The sequence below is a fragment of the Triticum aestivum genome, chromosome 7A (assembly GCF_018294505.1).
Source record: "Triticum aestivum cultivar Chinese Spring chromosome 7A, IWGSC CS RefSeq v2.1, whole genome shotgun sequence".
NCBI classification, from domain to species: domain Eukaryota; kingdom Viridiplantae; phylum Streptophyta; class Magnoliopsida; order Poales; family Poaceae; genus Triticum; species Triticum aestivum.
This window is the reverse complement of record NC_057812.1, coordinates 463,550,994-463,577,525: the sequence shown is the minus strand read 5'-3', so window position 1 is coordinate 463,577,525 and position 26,532 is coordinate 463,550,994. Positions and strand designations below refer to the sequence as shown.

The following is a 26,532-nucleotide window of genomic DNA, read 5'->3' as shown; positions in this document are numbered from 1 at the left end:
GCATCTCCTAGATAGATCTTGCGTGAGCGTATGATTTTTTTAAAAAAAATTGCATGCTACGTTTCCCAACAGGAGGAGTACGCCGTAGGGAGCGGCCTCGGCGGGATAGGTGCAACACGGCGCACCTTTCAGATTTCGCAGACTCCGACATCCCACCGCCACACATCGCGGTGGTCTCGGAGCAAGCCATGGCCTGGGCCATGGACCACTCCAAGACAACGATGGAGTCCAGCGGCACTATGTCTGCCGCCTCGATGAGGATATGGCCAAGTACAGCCAGGAGTGGGTTCTCCGTGAGTCCGCCACCAACGTTGCCTCCTCCGAGGCCCGCCGCCCTCTCCCTCCGCCCACGTCTTCAGTGTCGTGGTTGCACTGTGCACTACATAGGAGGAAGTGGGCAGAATAATCTGCGGGCGTCAGTTGGCTGCCGGAAAGCCTTGTTGTGACGCCACACCTTTCCATCGCCGGAAGCCCGACGACGACGACGACGACGACGACGACGAGATGACCGAGGAGCTGCTGGGCAGGCTGGCATGGCTTATCAGGTCACCGTTAAGTATAAGGTAGTATAGGGTTAGGTTTTAGTTCACCGGACGAATCCAAAAATATATAAAAGTTATCCCGGTTTAAATGAATATATTGTCTGGTTTGTTTGAGTTTTCATCAGATTTAATCAATTTTGTTAAGTTACGTTTGGAATGCAACTGGACATGCCCTTAGTCGCGGACTAGCATGGACTGAGTTTGCGGATAAAAATAGTGTGTCCGCTTCCCTAATGTCCGCATGCAGCCATCCATCACGTGGACGATCTACCTCGAGGCCCCACTCAGCAGCGTCTGTGCAAGCTGCATGCACAAGATCCATGATCCATAGCTTTGATCTTGCGTCCGTTTCTGTTGGTGAGACCAGCCAGTCCCACCTAATTTAGTTGGATCCAAATACGTTTCAGGTGGCTCCGTAATCCAAGGGGAGTCCGTTACGATCGAGCTGACTCGCACCAAGGCCAGTAATCCGGAGTCGAGTACTCCTAATTGTTTGGAGACGAGATAACTCATAATCACAGTTGGTGGATAATTACTTCTCGTAGAGGGATCAGATCACGACCCGGTTTACTCGCCCGATAAGCACTGCCACGCCCACGGACAGCTGGGCCCGTCGCCGCCAGCAACCTGATCCAACCCGTTATCGGCGGGCCCCAGGACCCCAAAACCCGTTCAAAGATGGGTCCGGCCTGCCATCGGGCCCACACGTCGGTGGCCGAAGCACGCAGCGGCTAGATTAGCGGAGCCCGACGATTATCCACAACCCGAACACGGGCGGGGATCAGAGCTGTAACGGGAGACGGATAAGTCAGATAATTACTACGAGTATAACTCCTAATCACCGGCCCCCTCGGCCAAGCCAAAGAGCCTCGCCCTCGCCCTCGCCCCTTTATAAGCCCGCCCGCCTCGCGCCTCCAAACCCACCCACCACTAGCAGCTTTCCTCACGAGCTCGACCGATCGATCGAATCCTTCCGTCGCGTTCGCGTTTCCGTTTCGTGCGTTTAGACCAAGCTTCCAATGGCTCCTCTCGGTGACGCTGTTACCCCCGCGGCGGCCGCCGCCGCCCCTGGCCTCGTCGTCTCTTTCGGCGAGATGCTGATCGACTTCGTGCCTGACGTTGCCGGCGTTTCCCTCGCCGAGTCCGGCGGTTTCGTCAAGGCCCCCGGCGGCGCCCCCGCCAACGTCGCCTGCGCCATCTCCAAGCTCGGCGGCTCCTCCGCCTTCATCGGAAAGGTACGCACCCGCCGATCGCCGTGTCACTTCTCGCTGTCTTTTTCTCTTCCGGCGGTTGGTGGGCTCGGATCTGGTGAGCTCCCGTCCGGATCGGAGGCTGGTGGCGCCGTAGGTGGGCCGTCTCTGTCCGTCCGATCATCGGTGCACGGCGCGGATCGGGCGTTGACTTGCTTAGGATTGTTGGTGGCACCGCAATGCTGCTCTGCAACTTTAACTTTTTTTCGGTCTTGAATATGATCTACTATTTGGGGGTAGGAAATCTTAGTTGTTGCATAGGACTGGAGGCAAAAGTGGTAGCAGCAGCAATTATTATCGCCGGCCAGCCGTGGGAGTGGAAGTGGGTGGCGCGAGACAAACGAGCGCTTTGTCCTCACGTGACCTCACCTCGCTTTTCCCAATATTATAATCTCGTTTGCATCGTCAATTTTTTTCTCGACAAATAAATTAATTAATTGTTGACAACTTTGATATTGAATCAGTCGCGCTCTTAGGCTCCATCGATAATTTTTGGCATTAGAATTGTTGAATTGGATAGAATAAAAATAGATGCTTTGGCCCCGTCTGTGTTGGGTAGCCGCTCGATGATGCCCATGCCTTTGTTGGCCTTTCGGATCACGTGTAGTTTAACATAATCCCACTTGCACGCTTCCACTGTTTATACCCCATGAGCCATGGTGGGTCCCTGCTGACTCGGATCTGGCGGCTGTTGTTACCAGCATCTCAGGTCATTGATCCGTCCAAATCTAACATTAATCCACTCTGACACAAGAAGCATCCTTCTTAGTACATTATTTTTCAAAGATTAATGCATTATTTTTTATTAACATTTGGTTATTTTCATTCGGTCGGCGCAACAGTATATTGATTTATCTTTAAATTCTTACTATATCGAACGGTTTTGTGTTTTGCAGTTTGGCGACGACGAGTTCGGCCACATGCTGGTGGAGATCCTGAAGCAGAACGGCGTGAACGCCGAGGGCTGCCTGTTCGACCAGCACGCGCGCACCGCGCTGGCCTTCGTCACGCTCAAGTCTAACGGCGAGCGCGAGTTCATGTTCTACCGCAACCCGTCGGCCGACATGCTGCTCACCGAGGCTGAGCTCAACTTGGACCTGATCCGCCGCGCCCGCATCTTTCACTACGGCTCCATCTCGCTCATCACCGAGCCCTGCCGCTCGGCCCACGTCGCCGCCATGCGTGCCGCCAAGTCGGCCGGCATCCTTTGCTCGTACGACCCCAACGTGCGCCTGCCGCTCTGGCCCTCTGCGCAGGCCGCCCGTGACGGCATCATGAGCATCTGGAAAGAGGCTGACTTCATCAAGGTGAGCGACGAGGAGGTGGCCTTCCTCACCCAGGGCGACGCCACTGACGAGAAGAACGTGCTCTCCCTCTGGTTCGAGGGCCTCAAGCTGCTCATCGTCACCGATGGTGAGAAGGGGTGCAGGTACTTCACCAAGGACTTCAAGGGCTCGGTGCCCGGCTACTCTGTCAACACCGTGGACACCACCGGCGCCGGCGACGCCTTCGTCGGCTCCCTCCTCGTCAGCGTCTCCAAGGACGACTCCATCTTCTGCGTAAGAAACTAAGTCAATCACCGATACAAGAAGAATTATCAATCAGCTGACTCAACTCCATTATGATGAATATATGTTGCTAATGATGGTGTTTTCTTTTTGATTGGACAGAATGAGGCCAAGCTGAGGGAGGTGCTGCAGTTCTCGAACGCTTGCGGCGCCATCTGCACCACCAAGAAGGGAGCCATCCCGGCGCTGCCCACCACCGCCACCGCCCTGGAGCTCATCAGCAAGGGCAGCAACTAGAGACTCATTGTGTCGCGCCATCGGGGTTGAATCTTAGGAGTTTTAGCTGCACTTTTATTATTATTATTAGGGATGAATTGAGTTTAGTTCGTGAGTCAAGTGTGTGACCTCGTGGGCGCTTAATAAAAAGCAAGCATGTGTGGTGATTTTTGGTCGCGGTCTTTGTGTAAGGAGGCTACTGATTGTTGTAGCCTTCACCCAAACTTTATCAGAGTCTTTAATGAATGGACAAGTTCATCAAAATCTTGTTCTGCTAGCTTCAGTTTCTTTCTGACGCGGTCATAATTTTTTGCACCATCAGTGATGTTTTCGTAATTAACAAGAGCCTATTCCGCTTGGCAGTCAGCATCAGCCTAAGTTATGATTTGACTTTATTTTGCTCGGAGCTTTAAGCAGGCTAGTAACATGTGGCTTGGCTTTCATTCTACGTTTTTTCTGAATCAATGTTTTCTTATCTGACAATGTTTTCTGTTGAGCCCAAAGTTTAATCTACATAATTCTGTTGAAACCTACTCAACCTTGCCTCTTTTGCATCGATGCCTCTAAGGCCTATGCGTATAGAAAGAGCAGAGGTAGTACCAGCAGGTCACGTACGTAGCTCGAACCATCCTGACCTGGATCCTCTGTTTTGATCCTAACTGATCTTTCTACAGGATCCGCCCAAATCGTGGGCGCGCCTTGGCACAAAAGAAATGATCTTGCACAGTTTGTCACATCAATCAGTAGGAGATCTCCTTTTACATTTCCATTGCATCCATGCGTCTCAAACTTTCCATGAAATCAATCCTCGCTTTCTTTATAATAACCGGCCGGAGCCCGCAGTGTCATCACTAGAACCAGGTATCACCACGCAAACCTCTTTTTACCGGTGCAGGGATGTACCGATGCTAAATCCACCCTTAAATTTTTGGAGATTGGTGCATGCTGTCTACATGCATACGAGTATTCTTTTGTATTTTGTTGAACATCATCATGTATGAAACGTCTTGTCAACTCTTGTCGGCACTTTTTGTCAATGCATGCATGGCTCAGACATACTCTCATCCTCTGGCCCCATAACAAAGGTACCCATTTAAATTTCATTTGACATTTCAACCGTTAATATCTTTTAAACCAAAATTACATATGTGAAATATTTTATATATTTGATCTTCGGGTGTCAAGACCTTTAGAACAAGATCAATTTTGGATAGATTTCAAATACATTTAATTTTCAACATTTCAGTTAACTTATTTCACTCTATATATTCTGTGTGAAACTGCTTATTTCAGTGTTCGAAATTTATTTCACTCTATATATGGAACATATGAAACATGTTATTTCACTCTGTGTGAAACTGCTTATGGCAGTCAGATTTAAAAATAACATGTTTCACACATTTCAAAAAGTAGCTATTTTCATAGATCTCACTTAGTTCAAAAATCTAATTTCACTAATTTCATATATTTTAATTACTGCAGAGAAATATGTGTTTGAATGATATTTTTCATATGAGTGAAATAGTTTTTTAATTGAAATATTATTTTTGTGAAAAATCCTTATTTATTTCTGTATATTGTGAGTGTAATGTGTTTTCTGAAACTAGTGAAATGAGCGGAATCTATCTTTTGTAACGAGTAAAATCACTTTTTGAAACAAGTGAAATATAGTATTTCAATTGACTGAATGTAATGTGTTTTCTGAAATAAGTGAAATTAGCTTCTTGAAACAAGTGAAACAAAGTTTGAAAATATATTTTTTGTGATGTGTGAAATAAGTTTTTTAAACGAGTGGAATATGGTACTTCAAATGAGTGAATCTAATGTGTTCTCTGAAATGAGTGAAGTAAGTTTTTTCAACTGAGTGAAATCAGTTGTTTGAAATAAATGAAATATTAGTTTGAAATAATAAAATCAATTTGTAAATGAGTGAAATCCGTATTTCAAATTAGTGAAATAATTTTTTCGGAATGAGTAAACTCTGTTTATTGAAATGAGTAAAATCGTATTTTTTGTAATGTGAAATTAATTGAAACAGTAAAAATTCAATCTAGCCAAATTGTATCCAAGACCGGTCTTGTTTTAAAGGTCTTATCACCCTGAATTCAAATGTACAAAAAAATTCATTAATGAAAATTTGGTTCATAAGCTGTTAACCATTCAAAATATGATCAGCAAATAAAATGCAACTACTTTGTTTGGGGGGAGAGAACCCATGCGCCGTCCTTTTAATCAGTCATCCACCAAGTCACATCTAAAGCTGCCACACATCTGACATGCACAGATGTATTCCTTTATCTACTGCTTGTATTGCATAGTAAATTATTTTTACTTTATACACAAAAAGCTGGCACGAATCTCAGAGAAAGCAATTGAACGGCAGATTCTCCACCGGTAGCTCCCGGCTCCCGGTAAAAAAACTTAGTCGGGTATCACCATCATCATCGTCGTCAATGGGGTCAGCGGGAAGCAGAGGAACGACGAAGCGCTCTGCGGCAGCCAACGCGCTGGTGCAGAACCTCACCAACTCGGCGTGGATGTACCTGGCGCCGGTGGCGTTCGGGGTGGCGAGGAGCCTCTACAACCAGCACCTCCGGCGGCGGCTGGGCCGGCACGTCCCGTCCGTCGACCCCTTCGTCACCGTCGACGTCGTCGCCAGGCTGGGGGACCCGCACCCCTACCACTCCTACCACGACGAGGAGGCCAAGTCGAGCGACGCCTACGCTGAGGTGCTGGCGTACCTGAGCGCCGCGTGCTCGCGGGAGGCGCGCAAGCTCCGCGCCGAGGGCTACGGCTTGGTGCTCGGCCTCCGCGACGGCCAGGAGGTGGCCGACGAGTTCAAGGGCGTCACCGTGTGGTGGTGCGCGGTGCCGCCGTCCCCGGCCGACGCCAGGAGGCGCTGCCGCCTCACGTTCCACGAGTCCCACCGGAGGCTCGTCGTCGACGAGTACCTGCCCCACGTCCGCCGCACCGGACAGGAGCTCCTCTCCGGCAACCGGCCACGCAGGCTCTACTCCATCAAGGAGCTCAACTACCAGTATAGTACATTACAAACTTCTCCTTCAATCATGGTGTCTTGTTTTGAGTTTGGCAGCACTCCACTGATTAATGAGTTGCTTTTCATGGCATATCGATATCGTCGTTCAGTTCTGGGAGGGATGATGTAAGAGGCACAGTTGTATCTCAAATATTGGTGGCAATCTCACTCACAGATACAGAATTTGGTAGCGATTACACGAATCAGAAGTAGTTAGGGTTCTAGCGGGGAGGAAGAGGAAAGGGGATCGGGAGTTGGTAGCCGCCTGGTGTCGTCCGCCGTGATCCTCTGGATACCCTAACCAGACCCGGGCGCCAGCTTAAGTACTCCCTTGCTCTTGGGCCACGGGTTCCTCCATTCTGGGCCAACGTAGCGTGGGTTGGGTCTGGAGGGACGTTTGGGCCTTAATGATGAGTTGGCAAGTGGGGTATGCTGGTCAGGGGCGCTAACACCCCCTCCTTCTTCAGAAGAGGCTTGTCCCCAAGCCTTTGCGTGCGGAAACCGAGCTTGGAATGCTTCTTTATCTTCCCAGGTGATACCAACCGCAGGAGTAGACCATTGGACTTGCACTTGCTCATTCATAGCACCGTTCTTCTCACGCCATCTTGATTGCAGCACCGCAACAGGCACCGCGAGGTCTTCTTCTTGCGGTGGATGTCGTGGTTCTAACTCTGACAGTGATGTAGGGGGGTATGTATGGAGAAGCTAGATCTTAGCTATGGAGGAGTTGTAAGCACACGAGGATTACGAGTTCAGGCCCTTCTCGGAGGAAGTAGCAGCCCTATGTCTCGGTGCCCGGAGGCGGTCGACTGGATTATGTGTGTATGAATAACAGGGGTGCGAACCCTTGATACTGAGGAGGGGGTGACTTATATAGAGTTCGCCAGGCCCCTCCAGCCCTCAGTAATGCAGGGTTTGAAGTACATTAAGATTGGGGGTTACTGGTAACGCCCCTAATAAAGTGCTATGATGACCATAAAAGCTACTTAATGACCGACTGTTTGCGTGCAGGGCGACTTTAGATCTCCTGGCAGTCGAGTGGTTGGATCTTGGTCGAGTGATTGCTTCGTGGTCGAGTGTCTTGAATCCGTCGAGTGGGATACCTCCAAGTCGATTGAAAGGTGACTTCTTCTAGGGATGTCCTTGGGTAGGGTACTTAGGAGAGGTCCATGCCCCTACCCTAGGCACATAGCTTCATCATTAGCCCCCGAATGGATCGAGGTTCAAGTGGGGAAGGAGTTGGGGATCTTTCCGACTGGTTCTTCATGTTATATGAACGTCTTGTTTTGGATCAGTTGTCACGGATGACGTCGTCAACTTCTTTCAGTCGCCTTGATCCATTCTTGGCCTCTTGTCGAGTGAATTTATTTACTTGTGAAGTTCTGAGTGACGGTGTGAAAGGGATCTTCTGTTTGACGAGTTGTTCTGCAGCCCGCGGATTTTGCGGGATTTGAATTTCGAGAAGCGCGCGGGACGGGGGCGGCCGCAGTAATTGGATGGGATAGGACGGAAGCTCCTCGATCCCCGTGCCACCTTTTTCGCCATGTACCGCGCGCGCGCCTGTTGCGGGATTTGACGGGATTCCTGGGCCTACCAGTCAGCCACTCGGAAGCGACCTCTTATAAGCTGCCGGCTCGGGACCCCCGAACAGTGCGCCTTCACTTTTCCCCCTTCCTTCACAAGATCCTCCGCCACCTCCACTCTCACCTTGGTGCCGTAGGTCTGTTCGAGCTTCGCCGGCGACGATGGTGAAGGAGAAGACGTCGGCTCTGGAGCGCGCGAAGAAGGCAGTGGTGCAGGGGAAGGGGAAGAAGTCCGCTCGGGGCGGATCTTCCTCGAGGACTGCTCTGCCCAAGGATTGGATCCAGGGCGACTGGATGCCATCGGTGATTCGGCAGGATGATCTCGATGATCTGGTCGAGGGGGGATTCATTCCCCACGAATCTGCGCGTCTCCCGGGGAAAGAAGTCGAACCCCAGCCTCTTGATGGTGAGTGCGTACTCCTCGCCACCCATATCGATCGTGGATTCTCTCTGCCTCCTCATCCTTTTTTCCGGAGCTTCTTGAACTTCTTCGGAGCACAGCTCCATCACTTTACTCCCAATTCTATTTTGTATCTTGCTGCTTTCGTTTTCTTGTGTGAAAACTTCTTGGGTTGCCGCCCCCATTGGGGACTCTTCAAGCACATCTTCACTTGCCGCTCTCAGTCGGTCAAGAAGGCCAAGTCGAGTGACGAACGGACGCAGGTGATCCAGCTGTGCGGGGGCCTGGCGATCCAGATGAGGGGAAAAAGTTCCTTTCCGTCTATCACTTTTCCTGAGTCAGTCCATGGGTGGCAGGCGACTTGGTTTTACTATAAAGACCAGGTGACCCCAGGACAGTCGACTGGGCTTCCCCCTTTTTCTTTAAATCGAGCACAAAAACCTGCCTCTCTGAAAGTGAAGCCGAAGGAAAAGGCGCAAGTCAAGGTGCTGGTCGGTCGAGTGGTTCAGCTTGTCCGCGAGGGTGTGACTGGCATGGACTTGTTGGAAGTCTTCATTCGGAGACGCATCCAACCGCTTCAGGCTCGTGACCACCCGATGTGGCTGTACTCGGGTCTCGAAGACACCACTTGGATTCACCCAGAGGAGGTCACTGACGAGATGTTGGAAGGGTGGCTGTCGAGTATCACAGGGAACAAGGGCAACCCCCGAGGAGCCAGGAGGATTCCTCCACTCGACCAAACATACGAAGTGGACAAGGTCTGACCTTGCGTTTCCGATTGTGATCTTGCTTTCTTTATTTGTTCTCTTTGGATCAGTCAATTGACTTTTGTCTTGTTTGCTGTCCTCTAGGCCACTACTAAGATGTACTCGACACCCAATGGAGCACAGGAGCAGGCCGAGGAAGGAGAGGCGAGCGGAGGCGAAAGTGAAGACGAGAGAGAAGAGTGGGAATCTGACGGCGAAGGAGAGGGGGATGACGACGACGACTCCAGTGAAGAGGAGGAGGAAGAAGTCGAACCTCCTCGCTCGGAACGGCGATCCAAGCTTACACACGACCCTGCGCGGGAACGTGGTAAGGCGACTGTCCCTGTTGGGTAGTCGTCGAAGCTCTCTCGGACCTCATCTCCAGCGCCGACAGAAAAAACTCCCAAGCACCCACGCGCGACGCCGTCCAAGCCGCCCAAGGCTCTGCCCAAGATGAAGATGACTGTCCCCACCATTTCTGGATAATAGTAGAATTTGTTTTCCTTTGTTGAACGTGACGGACTCTTGGTCGACTCGTTGAATAAGCTGACTGACTTTCGAAACTTGCAGTGCTGCTACCTCGGAGATCTCCGCCAAGGACGATGATCAGGAGATGGAAGACGCTGTTACCTCCAACCCCGGTACGATTACCGATGCTCTGCTTTTAGTCGACTGATGATTTCTTATAATTCCGGTCGATTGGATTTTTCTTGTAGCTCCTTCTCATGTCATTGACCTCCCTGATGATGACGACGAAGTGCCGCTGAGGGCGCGAAGGAACAGGAGGGCGCCGGCTGGCAAGACCCCACAAAGCACTCCGGCGCCTGAGGCCATAGTCCGGGAGGGTGGTGATACCACTCGGGCTTCTGTGACCTTCGCTGAACCTCTGACGAGTGTCCGGCCTTCGACGTCGACTGCAAATCCGCCTTCGCTTTTTGCCACACACCACGTCCCTGAGGACCAAGTGGGTGCCGCTAAAGAGGCTATACGCCAGGCGGGGATCATGATGGAGCAAGTGAAGGTGGTTCGGGAAGCCAGCCAAGCAGCTTATGACGCGAATTCGGCTCTTCAGAGCAACATCCAGGTCAGTCGATTCACCGCTTGTTCTGTTAGGATATGCTATCTGAAGGATCTCTTTTCTGAAGATCTTTATATCTGTACACCCACTGGGTGTGTCTATTAATCTTTTTGACGAGTGGGGGCACGCTAAGTGCACCCACTGGGTGTAGTCCCCGAGACTACGGTGGACTGCTGGCAGTCGACTGTAGTCTTTATATTGTGTTGCTTTAGTTGAACTTCTTCACTCGGTCTGGTCAGGCCATGTCGGATGGAACTGTACACGGTCGACTGCGGGCAGTCGATTTTTTTTGGTCGAACCAGTGGGGGCACGCTGAGTGCACCCACTGGGTGTAGTCCCCGAGACTACTGTCGAATGTTTTTGATTCGGCTGTAGTCTTAGAAACGCCATCATTGTCTCTTGGTTACTCGGAAGCAACTTATCTTGGATGTCTGTCGACTGATTTTTTTGCAGAAATCCTGCGAACTTGTGGCTCGCTACACTGAGTTGGAGAACAAACAGATCCAGCTGAACCTTGACTTGAAGCTTGCTTAGGAGAACTTGCAGAAGGCGAGGGACGAAGCAAAAGGTATGGCTGGTGAGCTTTTGTCGGCTGTCCTTTCTTTCTGGCCGTCCTCGATGTTGATCTCATTTGCTGTTTCGCGGACAAAATGGAGGAGGCTCTGAAGAAGAAGGATCAAGACCTTGACGAAGCGCAGAAGGAGGCCCTGAACAAAACGAAGCTTGCTGAAGAAAAACTGGCTTCAGTCGGTACTCTTGAAAAGGAAAACTCCAGGCTGAAAACTGCTCTCGACGTGGCTAATCAAGAGGTCAGCCGTCTAAAGAATGGAAATATAGCTCTCAATGACAAGGCGAGTGAACTAGCGGGGAAGAGGAACGATCTGGAGGCTTATCTCGGTGGACTCGCCAAGAAGTTGTTTGTCATGCTCGAGGGTAATTACTCCGGCCCGACTGACTTGCAGTTACCAAACCTGCGTAGAGCCACTGACTTATCCTTGAATTGTGTTTACAGAATTCTGCCAGAACTTCGAAGAGGAGACCAGTCGAGTGGAGACAGACTTGGACCCCATCAATTCTCCAGTGAAGGATGAGGCTGCTATGAACGTGCTCCGACTGGAATCTCGTGTTGCCGGCGTTGTTGACTATCTTGCTCGGTTGAAGGTTGCGATGTCGCGGATCGACATGTCGCTCTGGCCTAGGACGACGCTTCAGAATGACCTCGAGTCCCTGATGGCTCAATAGAATGAAGTCCCAGGTCGAGTGGCGGAATGGAAGAAATCTTCTGCTAGATGTGGTGCTGACGTCGCTCTATCTCTGGTCCGCGTCCACTGCAAGGAGGCGCGAGAAGAAAAGTTGGCCGCCATCCAAGTTGCCAATACTAGGAAGCATAACTTTCAAGACTTCATGGAGACTTTCATTGCTGCTGCCACTCCCATTGCAGACGGGATCGACTTGGACGAGTTCGTCGCCCCTTCCAGTCCTCCGCCTGAGGAATAAAAACTTTTATGCTTCACTTTAAATTTGCCTCGGAATGCCGAGTGGATTTTGTAATCGTTAAACTCTGTCGAGCTGGAGGCTCGAGTACTTTGATCTACAGTCTAGGACCTTTGGATCTTATCTGAACTTGATTTATCGTTGAATATCTTCATGAATTATCTGTCGAGGGGAACTTGTTCTTCACTCGAAATAACTTTGTATTTGTGGTGCAGCTCCGAAGGAGAAGGTAGCAGTAGATTTGCACCTCGTCGTCCTTGCAGATTGGGATGTGTTCCGTACTTAGGCGAGCACTGGGCTGTAGCTAAGGCCCCGAGTGGAAGGTCTGCTCTCCACTCGGTAGGATTTTAAAAACTTAGGCGAGTACTGGACTGCAGCTAAGCCCCCGAGTGGGAGGTCTGCTCTCCACTCGGTAGGATTTTTTCAAACTTAGGCGAGTACTGGACTGCAGCTAAGCCCCCGAGTGGGAGGTCTGCTCTCCACTCGGTAGGATTTTTTCAAACTTAGGCGAGTACTGGACTGCAGCTAAGCCCCCGAGTGGGAGGTCTGCTCTCCACTCGATAGGATTTTTTCAAACTTAGGTGAGTACTGGACTGCAGCTAAGCCCCCGAGTGGGAGGTCTGCTCTCCACTCGGTAGGATTTTTTCAAACTTAGGCGAGCACTGGGCTGCAGCTAAGCCCCCGAGTGGGAGGTCTGCTCTCCACTCGGTAGGATTTTTTCAAACTTAGGCGAGTACTGGACTGCAGCTAAGCCCCCGAGTGGGAGGTCTGCTCTCCACTCGGTAGGATTTTTTCAAACTTAGGCGAGTACTGGACTGCAGCTAAGCCCCCGAGTGGGAAACACTTAGGCGAGCACTGGGCTGCAGCTAAGCCTCCGAGTGGGAGTATGGCTCACCACTTGATAGGATTTTTTTTACAAACTTAGGCGAAACGGATTCGCAGCTAAGCCACCCACTGGGGGATTTCACACGCAAACAAAAGTGACAACAATTATAGGAAAAATTGTAACACTCTTGTCTTTGATAAATAGACTATAGAAGTTTTTCTTATTACATCTCATCCGAGTGAGAATTCAAGTGTAAAAGGGGCGGAGCAGTTCTGCATTCCAAGCTCGTGGCTCATCGATCTGGCGATCGACATTGTAAAGGTGATACGCTCCATTGTGGAGGACTCTGGTGACGACGAAGGGACCTTCCCAAGTAGGAGCGAGCTTGTGTGGTTTCTGTTGATCCACCCGGAGGACCAAATCTCCTTCTTGGAAGGCTCGACTCTTCACATTTCTGGCATGGAATCGACGCAAGTCTTGCTGATAAATGGTCGATCGGATCATAGCCATTTCTCTTTCTTCTTCCAGGAGGTCGACTGTGTCTTGCCGGGCTTGTTCTGCTTCATCTTCAGTATAAAGCTCGACTCGGGGTGCATTGTGAAGTAGATCACTCGGCAGGACTGCTTCCGCTCCGTAAACCAGAAAGAACGGAGTTCTTCCAGTCGACCGATTCGGGTGGTCCTCAATCCCCACAGAACTGACGGAAGCTCGTCGACCCAAGCGCCTGCTGCATGCTTGAGATCACGCATCAACCGAGGCTTTAGTCCTTTGAGAATCAGACCATTTGCCCTTTCTGCTTGTCCATTCGACTGGGGGTGGGAGACCGATGCGTAGTCGACTCGTGTGCCTTGAGAGGCGCAAAAAGCTCTGAACTTGTCTGAATCAAAGTTTGTCCCATTGTCGGTGATGATGCTATAGGGGACTCCATATCTGAATGTTAACTCCCTGACGAAACTGATAGCAGTGCAAGCATCAAGATTCTTGATAGGCTTAGCTTCAATCCATTTGGTAAACTTGTCGACTGCTACAAGCACATGTGTGAAACCGCTCCTGCCTGTTCTCAATGGGCCAACCATGTCCAGTCCCCAAACAGCGAAGGGCCAGACGAGCGGAATGGTCTTCAGGGCTGATGCAGGCTTGTGCAACATGTTGGAGTAACACTTGTCGACTATCTCCTTTGCCATTTCATTCGCTCTTGGCCAGTAAAATCCCGCTCGGTATGCTTTAGCCACAATGGCCCGAGAGGACGCATGATGACCACAGGTCCCCGAGTGGATATCATCAAGGATTATCTGACCTTCTTCTGGTGTTATACACTTCTGACCGACTCCAGTCGCGCTTTCTCTATACAACTGTCCCTTTATGACTGTAAAGGCCTTGGATCGACGGACGATCTGTCGAGCCTCTTCTTCGTCCTCCGGGAGTTCTTTCCTTAGGATGTACGCGATGTACGGTTCTGTCCAAACGGGAGTGATAACCAACACTTCCATGATCAGATCGACCATAGCTGGAATTTCAACTTCAGTCAGATCTGTGGCACTCTTTGGCTGCGGGGCTTCATCTGTAAAAGGATCTTCTTGGACTGATGGTGAGTGGATGTGTTCCAAAAACACATTGCTGGGGATGGCTTCTCTCTTGGAGCCTATCTTTGCCAAATCATCAGCCGCTTGATTTTTCAGTTGGGGGATGTGATGAAGCTCTAACCCCTCGAATTTCTTCTCTAACTTTCTCACTGCATTGCAATAACCAGTCATAGCTGGACTTCTGACGTCCCACTCCTTCATCACCTGATTAACCACCAAATCTGAGTCGCCATAGACCATGAGGCGACGGACACCGAGTGATATGGCCATGCGCAACCCATACAAAAGTGCTTCATATTCTGCTTCGTTATTGGAGGAATCGAAGTGAATCTGGAGAACATATCTGAGCTTATCTCCTAGGGGGGAAACCAATACTACCCCAGCACCGGAACCATTCAGCATCTTAGATCCATCGAAGAACATGGTCCAGTGCTCCGAATGAACTTGAGTCGGAAGTTGCTGCTCGATCCACTCGGCGACGAAATCTGCAATTGCTTGGGACTTGATAGCTTTTTTTTGCCTCAAACTTGATATCTAGGGGAAGAAGTTCAATCGCACATTTGGCCACTCGACCAGTTGCATCTCTGTTGTGCAAAATCTCTGATAGTGGAGCGTCGCTGACGACTGTAATGGAATGATCAGAGAAGTAATGTGCAACCTTCTTCGTGGTCATATAAATCCCATATACAAGCTTCTGGTAATGAGGATATCTTTGCTTTGAAGGGGTCAAAACTTCAGAAACATAATATACTGGGCGCTGAACTTTGAAGGCCTTTCCTTCTTCTTCCCGCTCGACCGTAAGTACTGTACTGACAACTTGTCCTGTGGCTGCAATGTAAATCAGCAAAGGCTCCTTGCTGATTGGGGCAGCAAGCACCGGCTGGGTGGAGAGTAGAGCTTTGAGCTCTGTAAACGCTGCATCAGCTTCTGGAGTCCACTCGAACTTGTCGGACTTCTTCATCAGTCGGTAAAGAGGCAATGCCTTTTCACCGAGGCGAGAGATGAATCGACTTAAAGGGGCCAAGCATCCTGTAAGCTTCTGGACGTCATGCACACGCACAGGACGTTTCATCCGGAGTATAGTACCAATTTTTTCAGGATTGGCGTCGATTCCCCGTTTGGAAACGAGAAAACCGAGTAACTTCCCACCTGGAACTCCGAATGTGCACTTTGACGGATTGAGCTTGATATCATACCTCCTGAGGTTGGCAAAGGTTTCAGCAAGGTCAGTCAGCAGGTCAGAACCCTTCCGTGACTTGACCACAATATCGTCCATGTATGCCTTCACATTCCGACTGATTTGAGTGAGCAAACACTTCTGAATCATCCTCATGAACGTGGCTCCGGCATTCTTGAGGCCGAACGACATGGTGACATAACAGAAGCACCCGAATGGAGTGATGAAAGCTGTTTTGATCTCGTCGGGCCCGTACAGACGGATCTGATGGTACCCGGAATAGGCGTCTAGAAAATACAAACGCTCACATCCTGCAGTCGAGTCGACTATCTGGTCGATGCGGGGGAGAGGAAAATGATCTTTCGGGCAGGCCCGATTGATATGCTTGAAATCAATGCACATGTGAAGTGACTTGTCCTTCTTGGGGACCATGACAACATTGGCGAGCCACTCGGAGTGGTAAATTTCTCGGATGAACTCCGCTGCTAAGAGCCGAGCCACCTCCTCGCCAATGGCCTTCCTCTTCTGGACGGCGGACCGTCGAAGATGTTCTTTCACAGGTTTAAATTTTGGGTCGACTCGTAGACGGTGCTCAGCCAGCCCCCTGGGAACTCCAGGCATGTCAGCAGGCTTCCATGCGAAGATGTCCCAGTTCTCACGGAGGAACTGGATGAGTGCTTCTTCCTATTTGGAGTCGACCGTCGTTGAAATGTGAGTCGGAGCAGCATTTGGATCGGTCGGGTGAATGTGAACTGCCTTCGTTTCACCGGACGACTGAAAAGCTGATTCTGAAGCAGGCTTCTTAGCTCATAGCAACTCACTCGGATCTGCAGTCTTCTGATACTCTTGCGGCTCGACCACTGCCATCTGAGCGTCAGCAATCTTTGAGCCTTTCTGAAAACACTCTTCTGCTTTCTTCCGATTTCCTGTAACAGTGATCACACCTTTGGGACCAGGCATCTTCAATTTGAGATACACATAACATGGTCGAGCCATGAAGTGTGCATAAGCTGGCCTGCCCAAAATAGCGTGATAAGCATTTTGGAAATCCACAACTTCGAATGTCAACTTTTCCTTGCGGTAATTCTTGGAATCACCGAAAACCACGTCAAGAGCAATTTGGCCGAGTGACTCGACTTTCTTCCCAGGAATGACTCCATGGAAACTCATGTGGCTGGCACTGAGTCTGGACATCGGGATGCCCATCCCCTTCGATGTCTCAGCGTATAATATGTTCAAACCACTGCCACCATCCATCAGGACTTTGGTCAGTCGGGTGCCTTCAACAACTGGGTCGACCACCAAAGCTTGCCTCCCAAGGGTTGCAATGTGTGTTGGGTGGTCAGACTGGTCGAATGTTATGGCAGTCTGAGACCATTTCAGGTAACTAGGTGTCGCCAGAGCGACCATATTCACCTCTCGATTAATAACTTTCAGTCGACTTTTGCTCTCAACATCAGCAAAAATCATCAGGGTGGAATTGACTTGAGGGTATCCGTCATCACTGTCCTCTTTGTCCTCGACCTTGTCTGACTCCTTTTCCTTTCCCTTGGGCTGCTTGCCCTGGAACTGCTGGATCAAGAGTCGACACTGCCGAGTGGTATGTTTCAGGTAAATAAAATTACCCTCTTCATCTTTCTTCGTGTGGACGAGACACGGTAAGTCCAACACATCATTCCCTCCTGGTCTTTAACCTTTTTGGGGTTCCAAGGCCCTTTAGGTTTCCCTTTAGACTTTCCTTGGGCCAAAGCTAAAGCTTCCCCGGGAGCCGCTGGCTCGGCCTTCCGCTTCTGCTTCCAATTGGAATTGCCTCCGGTTTCTTGGGCGACTGACTTGAGCTTGCCACTTCTGAGTCGATCCTTGTCTTCACCATTAGAGTACTTGGTGGCAATCTCCATCATCCGATTCAGGGACATGTCTCCGGTTCGACCGAATTTCAAATTTAGCTCTCTGTACTTGACGCCTTCCTTGAAGGCACAAACTGCTTGGTGGTCTGGCACATTTTCCACTGAGTGATGTAACGTGATCCATCTCTGGATGTAATCCCTCAAAGTTTCATTCGGCTTCTGCACACAAGACCGCTGTTTCGTCAGTCCTGCTGGTCGCTTGCATGTCCCCTCAAATGTGGTGACGAACACTCGGGAGAGATCTTCCCAAGTATAAATGCTGCTAGGTGCTAACTGGTTTAACCACGCTCTGGTCGAGCCTTCCAACATGAGAGGCAGGTGCTTCATGGCCACTTCATCCTTGCCGCCGCCAATCTGGACGGCCACTCGGTAGTCCTCAAGCCAAGTATCAGGCTTGAACTCGCCAGTGAACTTACTGACTCCAGTCGCCAACCTGAAATTGGGAGGGATCACGGCAGCCCTGATGGCTCTACTAAAGCACTCTGGCCCCGAAACATGTACTCTACTGCTGGCTGGCGCATCTCTGTCGTGGCCTTCTCGGTGAGCCCTGTTCCTGTCGACCAGACCTTGGACGAGGATGGATCTCGCATCAAAGCCTGGCCCTCTGGGGTCGACTGGAATCCTTCGCCCACCACTATGAGGGCGCCTGTCATCCTGCTGGCGAGGCACATACGACCCGCTCCTTGGGGGAGGTGTGGGCACTCGACGTCGACCGTCACGATCGACTCGGTGATTATACTGCTCATGGTTCCCATACTGGTCACGCCGGTCTCCACGTCCCTCACGCCTCGGGGGCGATCTCGGGCTGTGAGCCGACTGGACCGTGTCTGCAGCAACGGATCTGCTGTGAATTCTGTTCCGCGACTGAGAAACAGTGGAATTATGATCTCCTGCTGCCCAGAGTAATGCTCTGATCTGCAGCAAGCCTCTGCCAGCCTCCGACTAGGAAGGCTGAATCGACTCCGCTATACGGGCCGCAGCTGCTAAATTCTGAACCGGAGTCCGATATACCTGCGGGGGCGGGAAGAGCTGACGTCGACTGGATTCGGGAACCCGTTGTCGCGCCCGCTCGTCGGGTGCTCGCTGGAGGTTCTCCAGTCGAGTGCGCTCAGCCAAGTTTGCCAGGCGCGCGTCCTCCAAGGCGCGAGCTTCGGGGGTTTCTCCAACGATAGGAGTGTGCAGTGCACCCATGTTTCGGCGGCGAAGTTCTTCTCTCTGCAGCGACGTGAGAGGCTCGGGAAGATACTCCTCATGGGGACGCGACGGGTCGCCTCCTCCTGCGCCTCCGTCGGTGCGGGTAAAACCGGGGGGACTGGGCGGTCCGTCAACCATCAGAACCTCCGCCGCTGGATCGTTGTTGTCGCACTCGGATGCGGTCTCTTCGGAGCCAGTCGACAGGTCGAACAGGCCGTAGAGGGATCCGTCGGGCTCGATCGCTGCGACTTGAGGGATGGCCGACTAACGGGCCATCGCGTGTCTCACCCACCGCTGAAGTCTCGACCGACCGGAGCGCTTGCGCCGGCAGGAAACGGGAAGGGAGGACAGCACAGGAGCCGACTGGTAAGGGGTCGACGGTTGCCGCAGGAGAACGCCGCGGACGCATGCGCGAAAGTGCGTTGCCCCGCGGACAGGGAGTGCGTCCACGTCGAGCGGAGCCTCCTGAAGCCAGGCGGAGTCGTCGGCGATGAACGTGAGCGCGCCGAGACGGATCTCGCGGCCCTCCACCAAAACTCCGTCGAAAACCATGATGATTCGGGTCGGAAAAGATCGCAACTCCTCCAACAAAACGCTAAAACACCGGCCCCACGGTGGGCGCCAACTGTCGTAGTTCTAACTCTGACAGTGATGTAGGGGGGTATGTATGGAGAAGCTAGATCTTAGCTATGGAGGAGTTGTAAGCACACGAGGATTACGAGTTCAGGCCCTTCTCGGAGGAAGTAACAGCCCTACGTCTCGGTGCCCGGAGGCGGTCGACTGAATTATGTGTGTATGAATAACAGGGGTGCGAACCCTTGATACTGAGGAGGGGGGTGGCTTATATAGAGTTCGCCAGGCCCCTCCAGCCCTCAGTAATGCAGGGTTTAAAGTACATTAAGATTGGGGGTTACTGGTAACGCCCCTAATAAAGTGCTATGATGACCATAAAAGCTACTTAATGACCGACCGTTTGCGTGCAGGGCAACTTTAGATCTCCTGGCAGTCGAGTGGTTGGATCTTGGTCGAGTGATTGCTTTGTGGTCGAGTGTCTTGAATCCGTCGAGTAGGATACCTCCAAGTCGATTGGAAGGTGACTTCTTCTAGGGATGTCCTTGGGTAGGGTACTTAGGACAGGTCCATGCCCCTACCCTAGGTACATAGCTTCATCAGTGGAAGCGTAGTGGATGCCGTTGTGCCCGGTAGAAGAGCTTGTCGGAGCTGGGAGACGTGGAAAATTGGATGCACTGTAGCCTGAGGGGGAAGCTTGAGTTCGTAGGCGACATCGTTGATCTTGGCGATGATCGGAAAAGGCCCGTAGAACTTGTACGAGAGTTTGTGATTTGCCCTTGGTGCCACCGACGTCTGGATGTACGGCTAAAGCTTGAGGAAAACTTGATCGCCCACTTGGAACTGCCTGAACGAGCACTTTTTGTCAGCCTGGTCCTTCATTAGTTGACGTGCTCGGTGTAGTTGTTGTTGGATAACCCCTTGCATGACGGTTCGCTCCTCGAGCCAAGCTTGCAGTGTCGGTACTATGCATGATGTAGTAGCTGTAATCCCCCAATGCCTTGGTTCACGTCCAAACATGGCCTTGAACGGGGTCATGCCGATCGCCGAGTGGTGTGAGGTATTGTACCAGAACTGCGCCAGTGGTATCCAGAAGCTCCAGCGTTTTGGACACGCTTGGACGAAGCACCGCAAGTACGTCTCGATGCATTGATTCACCCTCTCGGTCTGGCCGTCCGTCTGTGGATGATTTGCCGTGCTCATGCGCAGTTCTGTGCCTGCATACTTGAACAGCTCTTGCCAAAAATGGCTAGTGAAAACTGGATCGCGATCAGATACAATTGCACCAAGGAACCCGTGCAGTTTGTAGAGCTGATGCATGTAAACCAAGGCCACTTTGGAAGCAGTGTAAGGATGCGCTAGGGGCAGAAAATGAGCGAACCTGGTCCGTTTGTCCACCACTACCAGAAGGCAATTGAATTGTCCCGACTGCAGCAAACCATCCACGAAGTCCATGGTGATCAAGTCCCGTGATTTTTGAGGAATAGGCAGCGGCATGAGCAGGCCCGGAGATGCACTACGGTCGGGTTTGGCCTGTTGACACACTTGACAGCAGCGCACATATTGCAAGATATGCGCTTTCATCTTTGGCCAGGCAAAATGCCTTCTGATGCGTCGGTAGGTCACCGGAACACCTGAGTGCCCCCCCATAGCACTGTCATGGAATGCTGATATGATGCGTTGTTGCATTTTTGTCGATCCTCCCAGCCATATTATGTCACAGAAACGCAGGAGCCCCTACTTCAGGGTGAATCGCCCCTTGGGATCCTCGCGGATGGCGAGCTGCTCGAGGAGATGTTGAGCTTGAGGGTTGCTGTTGTAGCTGTTGATGACGTCATCAAGCCAGGCAGGTTGACAGGAACTGACCGAGTGCAGAATCTCCATGGTGTTGGCCCGCGACAGAGCATCCGCTGCGGTGTTGTCGCTTCCTTTCTTGTAACGGATCGAGAACCGCAGCCCCAATAGTTTTGTGAATGCTTTTTGCTGCCAAGGTGTAGTGAGGCGCTGCTCATTGAGATGAACCAGGCTGCGTTGATCAGTTGAGATGACGAATTCATCATGTTGGAGGTACGGTCGCCATTGGTCTACTGCCACAATTACTGCTAGGTACTCCTTTTCATATGTGGATAGGCCTTGGTACCGCGGGCTCAGCGCTTTGCTCATGTAAGCAATCGGATGACCACCTTGCTGAAGAACCGCTCCGATCCCTTTGTTGCTGGCATCTGTCTCGACAACGAAGGTCTTAGAGAAGTCTGGAAGGGCAAGTACAGGGGCTTCGACCAACTGTTTCTTGAGCACTTGGAAAGCTGTCTCTGTTGCTGAGGTCCATAAAAATGGCACCCCCTTCTTGAGAAGGTTGAATAGCGGTCGGGCTATGATTCCAAAGTTCTTGACGAAGCGACAGTAATAGCCGGCCATCCCCAGGAAACTGCGAACTTCCTTGACACAGGTTGGTGCTGTCCATTGTGCCACCGCCCTGATTTTTGTTGGCTCGGTAGCGACCCCCTGTTCGCTGATGACGTGCCCCAGGTATGAGAGCTTCTGTTGACCGAATGCACACTTGGAGAACTTGGCCTTCCACTGATCTCTGCGCAACAGCGTGAGCACTCGTCTCAGATCCCGCACGTGGTCCTTGAGTGTCTTGCTGAAGACCAGTATGTCGTCGAAGAAGACGAGAACGCACACATGCAGGAGGGGGTGGAACGTGGTGTTCATGGCTCCCAAAAACGTGGGTGGTCCTCCCGTCAACCCAAAGGATACCACTCTGAATTCATAATGCCCGGAGTGTGTCTGAAACGCCATCTTGAACTCCTCCCCTTCGGCGAGACGAATCTGATGATAACCAGCGCACAAATCCAGTTTGGAGAACCATGCCGCGCCGTGCAGTTCGTCTAGGAGCTCTTCAATCACCGGGACTGGGTACTTGCTGACACATGTGATGGCGTTGAGCTATCGATAGTCGATACAAAGTCGCCGCGTTCCATCTTTCTTCTTGACGAGAATAGCTGGGGAAGAAAAAGGACTGTTGCTGCGTTGGATGACGCCTGTGCGGAGTAGTTCTGCCACTTGCCTCTCGATCTCATCCTTGTGGTCCGGCTTGTGACGATAAGGTCTGATGCTAAACGGCTGAGCTCCAGGGATTAGCGGAATGCGATGATCACACGCACGCCCCGGGGGTAGACCCACTGGCTCCTTGAAAACGTCATCGCACTCATTCAGAACTTGCTGTGTGCAGGCTGGAGGCGGTGAAGTAGTGTCCCCTTCTGGCGCAATCTCATGTATCAGGGCCATGTGAGTGATGGCACCCTTGTTGCACAAGCTCTGAAGTTGCAATGCGTTGATGACGACACAAGTGGACGATGAGTTGTCGTGGCCGCGGAGGTTGATGACACCACTTGGTGATGGAATAGCGATGAGCTTGGCACGCCAGTCGACTGTCATTGGACTGTGCTCCTCGAGCCAATCCATGCCTAGAATGATGTCGTAGACGCCTAGGTCCAGCAGCTTCAGATCGGTGTTGAACTGATGCCCTTGTGAGCACCACGTGCAATTGGGCACACTGGCAGAGCAGATGAGCTCTCCTCCGTCAGCCAAGCGCACCTTGTGTGCCTTCGACAAGGGCTGGATGCCTGCCATACCCTCTGCAAAGCTTTTGTTGATGAATGAAGTTGTACTGCCAGAGTCGACGAGCATTAGCACTTCACGGCCTTGAATCCAAGCACGGAGCTGAAATGCTTTAGATGACACCCCTCCCATCACGGCCGATCGTGAGATCGCCATGACTGTTTCCTGTTGTTGTTCATCTACTGGCACACTTTGTTGATCAGTGGCTGTGTCGATGCCAAACAGCTCCAGGAATTCCTCAACTACATGGAGTTGGACTGCTGTAGGGCAGGTGTGGTCATGACCCCAGCGCTCGCCACATTTGAAACATAGCCCCCGTGCTCTTCTGTAGTCGCGCAGAGTCTTGACCTTTGCTGCTTCGGCTCGAGCAGCATCGGTGCCATGCCGATCGATCGCCCCAGCTTGTGGTGGTGGGCGACCTGGTGGCGAGGGAAGTGGCAACGCCGCGGGCGGACGCGCGTTCACCTCTGGAGGTCGTGGCTGGTAGTGGAACGGCTGCGACAACTCCACGCCTGCTCCGTCAGCCACCTCTTCCTGGAGCAGGGCCAGAGCACAAGCTGTGTCCAAGTCCGGCCTTAGCCCTTCCACAAAACGAGTGAGGAAATAGTAGGGGTGAATTGAATCTGAATAAGAACTCAAATGATTTGTAATAGCTCAAATTTCTCAATAAAATCTGCTACTGAGGAAGTTTGCTTAATGGTATAGAACTAACAGATCAGGTTCTGGTGTCTATCCCTCCCAAATCTAGTGCATAACAAGGCAGCAAATGACTCCCAATTAAATGATCCCAGTTTCTTTTGTATGGACTGCAGCCAAATGGCAGCCGGGCCTGAAAAATTCAGCGCCGCCATTGGAACCCAGAAGGATTCGTGGATGCCAAACATGTTAAAGTACTGTTCACACATGGTTCTCCAGAGATTTGGATTTTCTCCTGAGAACTGAGGGAAAGCGATGGATGGGTGCGCCTGTCCCAGTCCTGCTAGCATCTGACTAGCATGTGCAAAAGGTGATGGGAGAGAACTTGGGGACGGGATTTCGAGCTGACCGTTGGTCGGGAGTGGCGGCGGTGTCTGGAATGACACCTCGTCGACCCCCGTTGCAGATGGAATTCGCCGTGGTCAATGGACCCGTGGATTGCGTCCGTCGCGCCTTCAGCGACACGAGTTGTGGTGACGCGAGTCACTAGCGGTGGCGCCATTGGTGCCGGCGCCTGTGTACCCTCGCCGTTGGTGGAGCCGGGACGCTCTTGCTGAAGCGCAGACACCGCCTCGCCCAGATCGACGACGCGCTTCTCCAGATCGGGCCGCCACGACGCCAAATCGTCGAGGCAGGAGCTGACCACTGTCAGGGCCGTCGTGTTGGCCTCCATCGTGGCCGATAGCTTGTCGAGGTAGGATTTGATGGCCGGATCCATGTGCTCCAGTTGCAGGCGCGCTTGACGGAGTCGGCGCGTCTCGATGAAGTGAGCCAGAACGTGCGCGGCGGGAAAGGTGGTGGTGGCGACTGATACCAAGTGTAAGAGGCACAGTTGTATCTCGAATATTGGTGGCAATCTCACTCACAGGTACAGGATTTTGTAGCGATTACACGAATCAGAAGTAGTTAGGGTTCTAGCGGGGAGGAAGAGGAAAGGGGATCGGGAGTTGGTAGCCGCCTGGTGCCGTCCGCCGTGATCCTTTGGATACCCTAACCAGACCCGGGCGCCAGCTTAAGTACTCCCTTGCTCTTGGGCCACGGGTTCCTCCATTCTGGGCCAATGTAGCGTGGGTTGGTACTGGAGGGACGCCTGGGCCTTGATGATGAATTGGCAGGTGGGGTATGCTGGTCAGGGGCGCTAACAGATGAGGTATGGAGCTATGTAGACTTCGACCACCCGGCCACGTTCGAGACCCTGGCCATGAACCCAGCAAAGAAGCGGATGGTCATGGACGACCTGGACGACTTCCGCGACAGCCGGGACTACTACCGCCGCATCGGCAAGGCGTGGAAGCGCGGCTACCTCCTCTACGGGCCGCCGGGCACAGGCAAGTTCTCCATGGTCGCCGCCATGGCCAACCACCTCAACTACGACGTCTACGACGTCGATCTCGCCTCCGTGCACACCAACGGCGACCTCCGCAAGCTCTTCGCCGAGACCACGCGAAGGTCCATCGTCGTCATCGAGGACATCGATCGCTCCCTCGACCACGCCACAACGGAGTCGCAGAGGGAGACGCTAGTTGTTGGAACCTCCACTCTCTGGCCCTAACTCGCCTCTCCCTCCCACTCTGCTCGCTCACTGCTGTCGTGGCTAGCTCACCGGAGAGAAGAAGAAGAAGTTCAGAGAAATTCAGAGAAACGGTGGACACATAGGTTTTCCTGGCGCTCGAACGCCCCCTTTACTCCCTCGAGCACGAACTCGACAGTGTCTTACTGTTACAACGCCGTCAGGTGGCTTTATACCCTGAGCCAGCGCACTGGGCATGCACCCACGCCTTCACTCGCCCCTGATCATCCCCGCACTCTCCGCGCACTGACCTCGCCCGCGCTGCGCCCAACGCCCGCGTCACACGGCCAGCTCCAACGGCTCGCGCCTGACCAGGCCACCTACGGCTTGCCAACAGACGCACACCCACACACCCTGGTGCACGGACACGCCCGTGCACCCAACGCACGCACACACGCACGCCCTAGTCCTCGGACCCGACGCGCCCAGCAAGTCCAGTGCGCGCCCATACCCGCACTCGACATGCCCGGCTCGTACGCCGTGGCTTATTCGCCCTTCACTAGTGACGCTGCCGGGCCTGCTCAGCTTCATGGACGGGCTGTGGTCGGCGCACGGCGGCGAGCGGATCATCGTGGTCACCACCAACTGGTCCCGCGCGCTCGACGATCCGGCGCTGGCCCGGCGGGGGAGGATGGACGTGCACATCGAGATGAGCTACTGCGAGTTTGGGGCGTTCATGACGCTCGCCAAGAACTACCTCGGCGTGGACGCGCACCCTCTCTTCTACGCCGTGGAGGAGCTGCTGCGGGTGGCGGACATGACGCCCGCGGACGTCGCCGAGTGCCTGATGTCGCGCTCCGAGCGCGCCGCCCGCGGCGATGCCGATGCATGCCTCGCGCGCTTGGTTGACGAGCTCAAGAGGAAGGCCGTCGTGGGGAAGACGGCGGTCAAGGAGAAACTTGTATTGTTACCGGGAAAGGAGGAGAGTGAGAATCAGGCGTCTGTGACAGGAAAAGGCGGGGAAGCCACGGCCGACGGAAAAACTAGCTAGTCGTGCACTCGTGCAAGTTTTGGTACGAGTAAGTCTTGCAAGTGTACAGTTTAAAGTTTAAAAACATTGCTTAGATACACTGTTGAAAATAGAAATACTCCTCTTATTATGTGCCGTTTTCACTATTTATTAGCGTGTCTTTTTCTTTTTCTTGGGGGTATCGTATCTTGTTCTTCAATTACCCATGCGTCTCCGTGCCTACGTGTATGAGTGCGCCACTGCCCACTGAAAACCGACATCGACAGCACAGCGCCATGGCAAGCCGCGCTGCAAAGGTGTTCGAACAACCCAATGGATTCCCAGCGCTTGGGGCTGTAGGACACGACGTGGGTTACAGGCTTCCGGCTACGTTGCCTCCCTTGGATTTCTATCACAACCAAGTCGTCTATGAAATTGTACTACCATGAATAATGTGCCAAACTTGGTAAAACGGCTGGCTTCACCGACCTCTGACATTAGACTGCCAAGGAACTACAACTT

General features: G+C 52.2%; 2 protein-coding genes across 2 annotated transcripts; both read left to right on the top strand.

The window, feature by feature from the left end:
• Positions 1 to 1,447: 1,447 nt before the first annotated feature.
• Positions 1,448 to 3,840, top strand: LOC123147584 (fructokinase-2). Its single transcript, XM_044566849.1, has 3 exons — positions 1,448 to 1,777; positions 2,689 to 3,351; positions 3,463 to 3,840. The coding sequence occupies exons 1-3, from the start codon at positions 1,562 to 1,564 to the stop codon at positions 3,595 to 3,597; spliced, it is 1,014 nt and encodes a 337-aa protein (XP_044422784.1). The 5' UTR covers positions 1,448 to 1,561; the 3' UTR covers positions 3,598 to 3,840.
• Positions 3,841 to 6,029: 2,189 nt separating this feature from the next.
• LOC123153397 (AAA-ATPase At3g28610) lies at positions 6,030 to 26,052 on the top strand. The gene is made up of 4 exons (XM_044572538.1): positions 6,030 to 6,613; positions 13,320 to 13,330; positions 24,637 to 25,009; positions 25,491 to 26,052. Exons 1-4 carry the CDS (start codon positions 6,030 to 6,032, stop codon positions 26,050 to 26,052), a joined length of 1,530 nt encoding a protein of 509 aa, XP_044428473.1.
• The last annotated feature ends 480 nt before the right edge of the window (positions 26,053 to 26,532 follow it).

Coding starts and splice junctions, on each gene's coding strand:
- LOC123147584 (XM_044566849.1), top strand. CDS start 1,562: ATGGCTCCTCTCGGTGACGCTGTTACCCCCGCGGCGGCCGCCGCCGCC. Junction 1,778..2,688: donor CCTCCGCCTTCATCGGAAAG/GTACGCACCCGC, acceptor TGTGTTTTGCAG/TTTGGCGACGACGAGTTCGG. Junction 3,352..3,462: donor AGGACGACTCCATCTTCTGC/GTAAGAAACTAA, acceptor TTGATTGGACAG/AATGAGGCCAAGCTGAGGGA.
- LOC123153397 (XM_044572538.1), top strand. CDS start 6,030: ATGGGGTCAGCGGGAAGCAGAGGAACGACGAAGCGCTCTGCGGCAGCC. Junction 25,010..25,490: donor ACGGAGTCGCAGAGGGAGAC/GCTAGTTGTTGG, acceptor CGACGCGCCCAG/CAAGTCCAGTGCGCGCCCAT.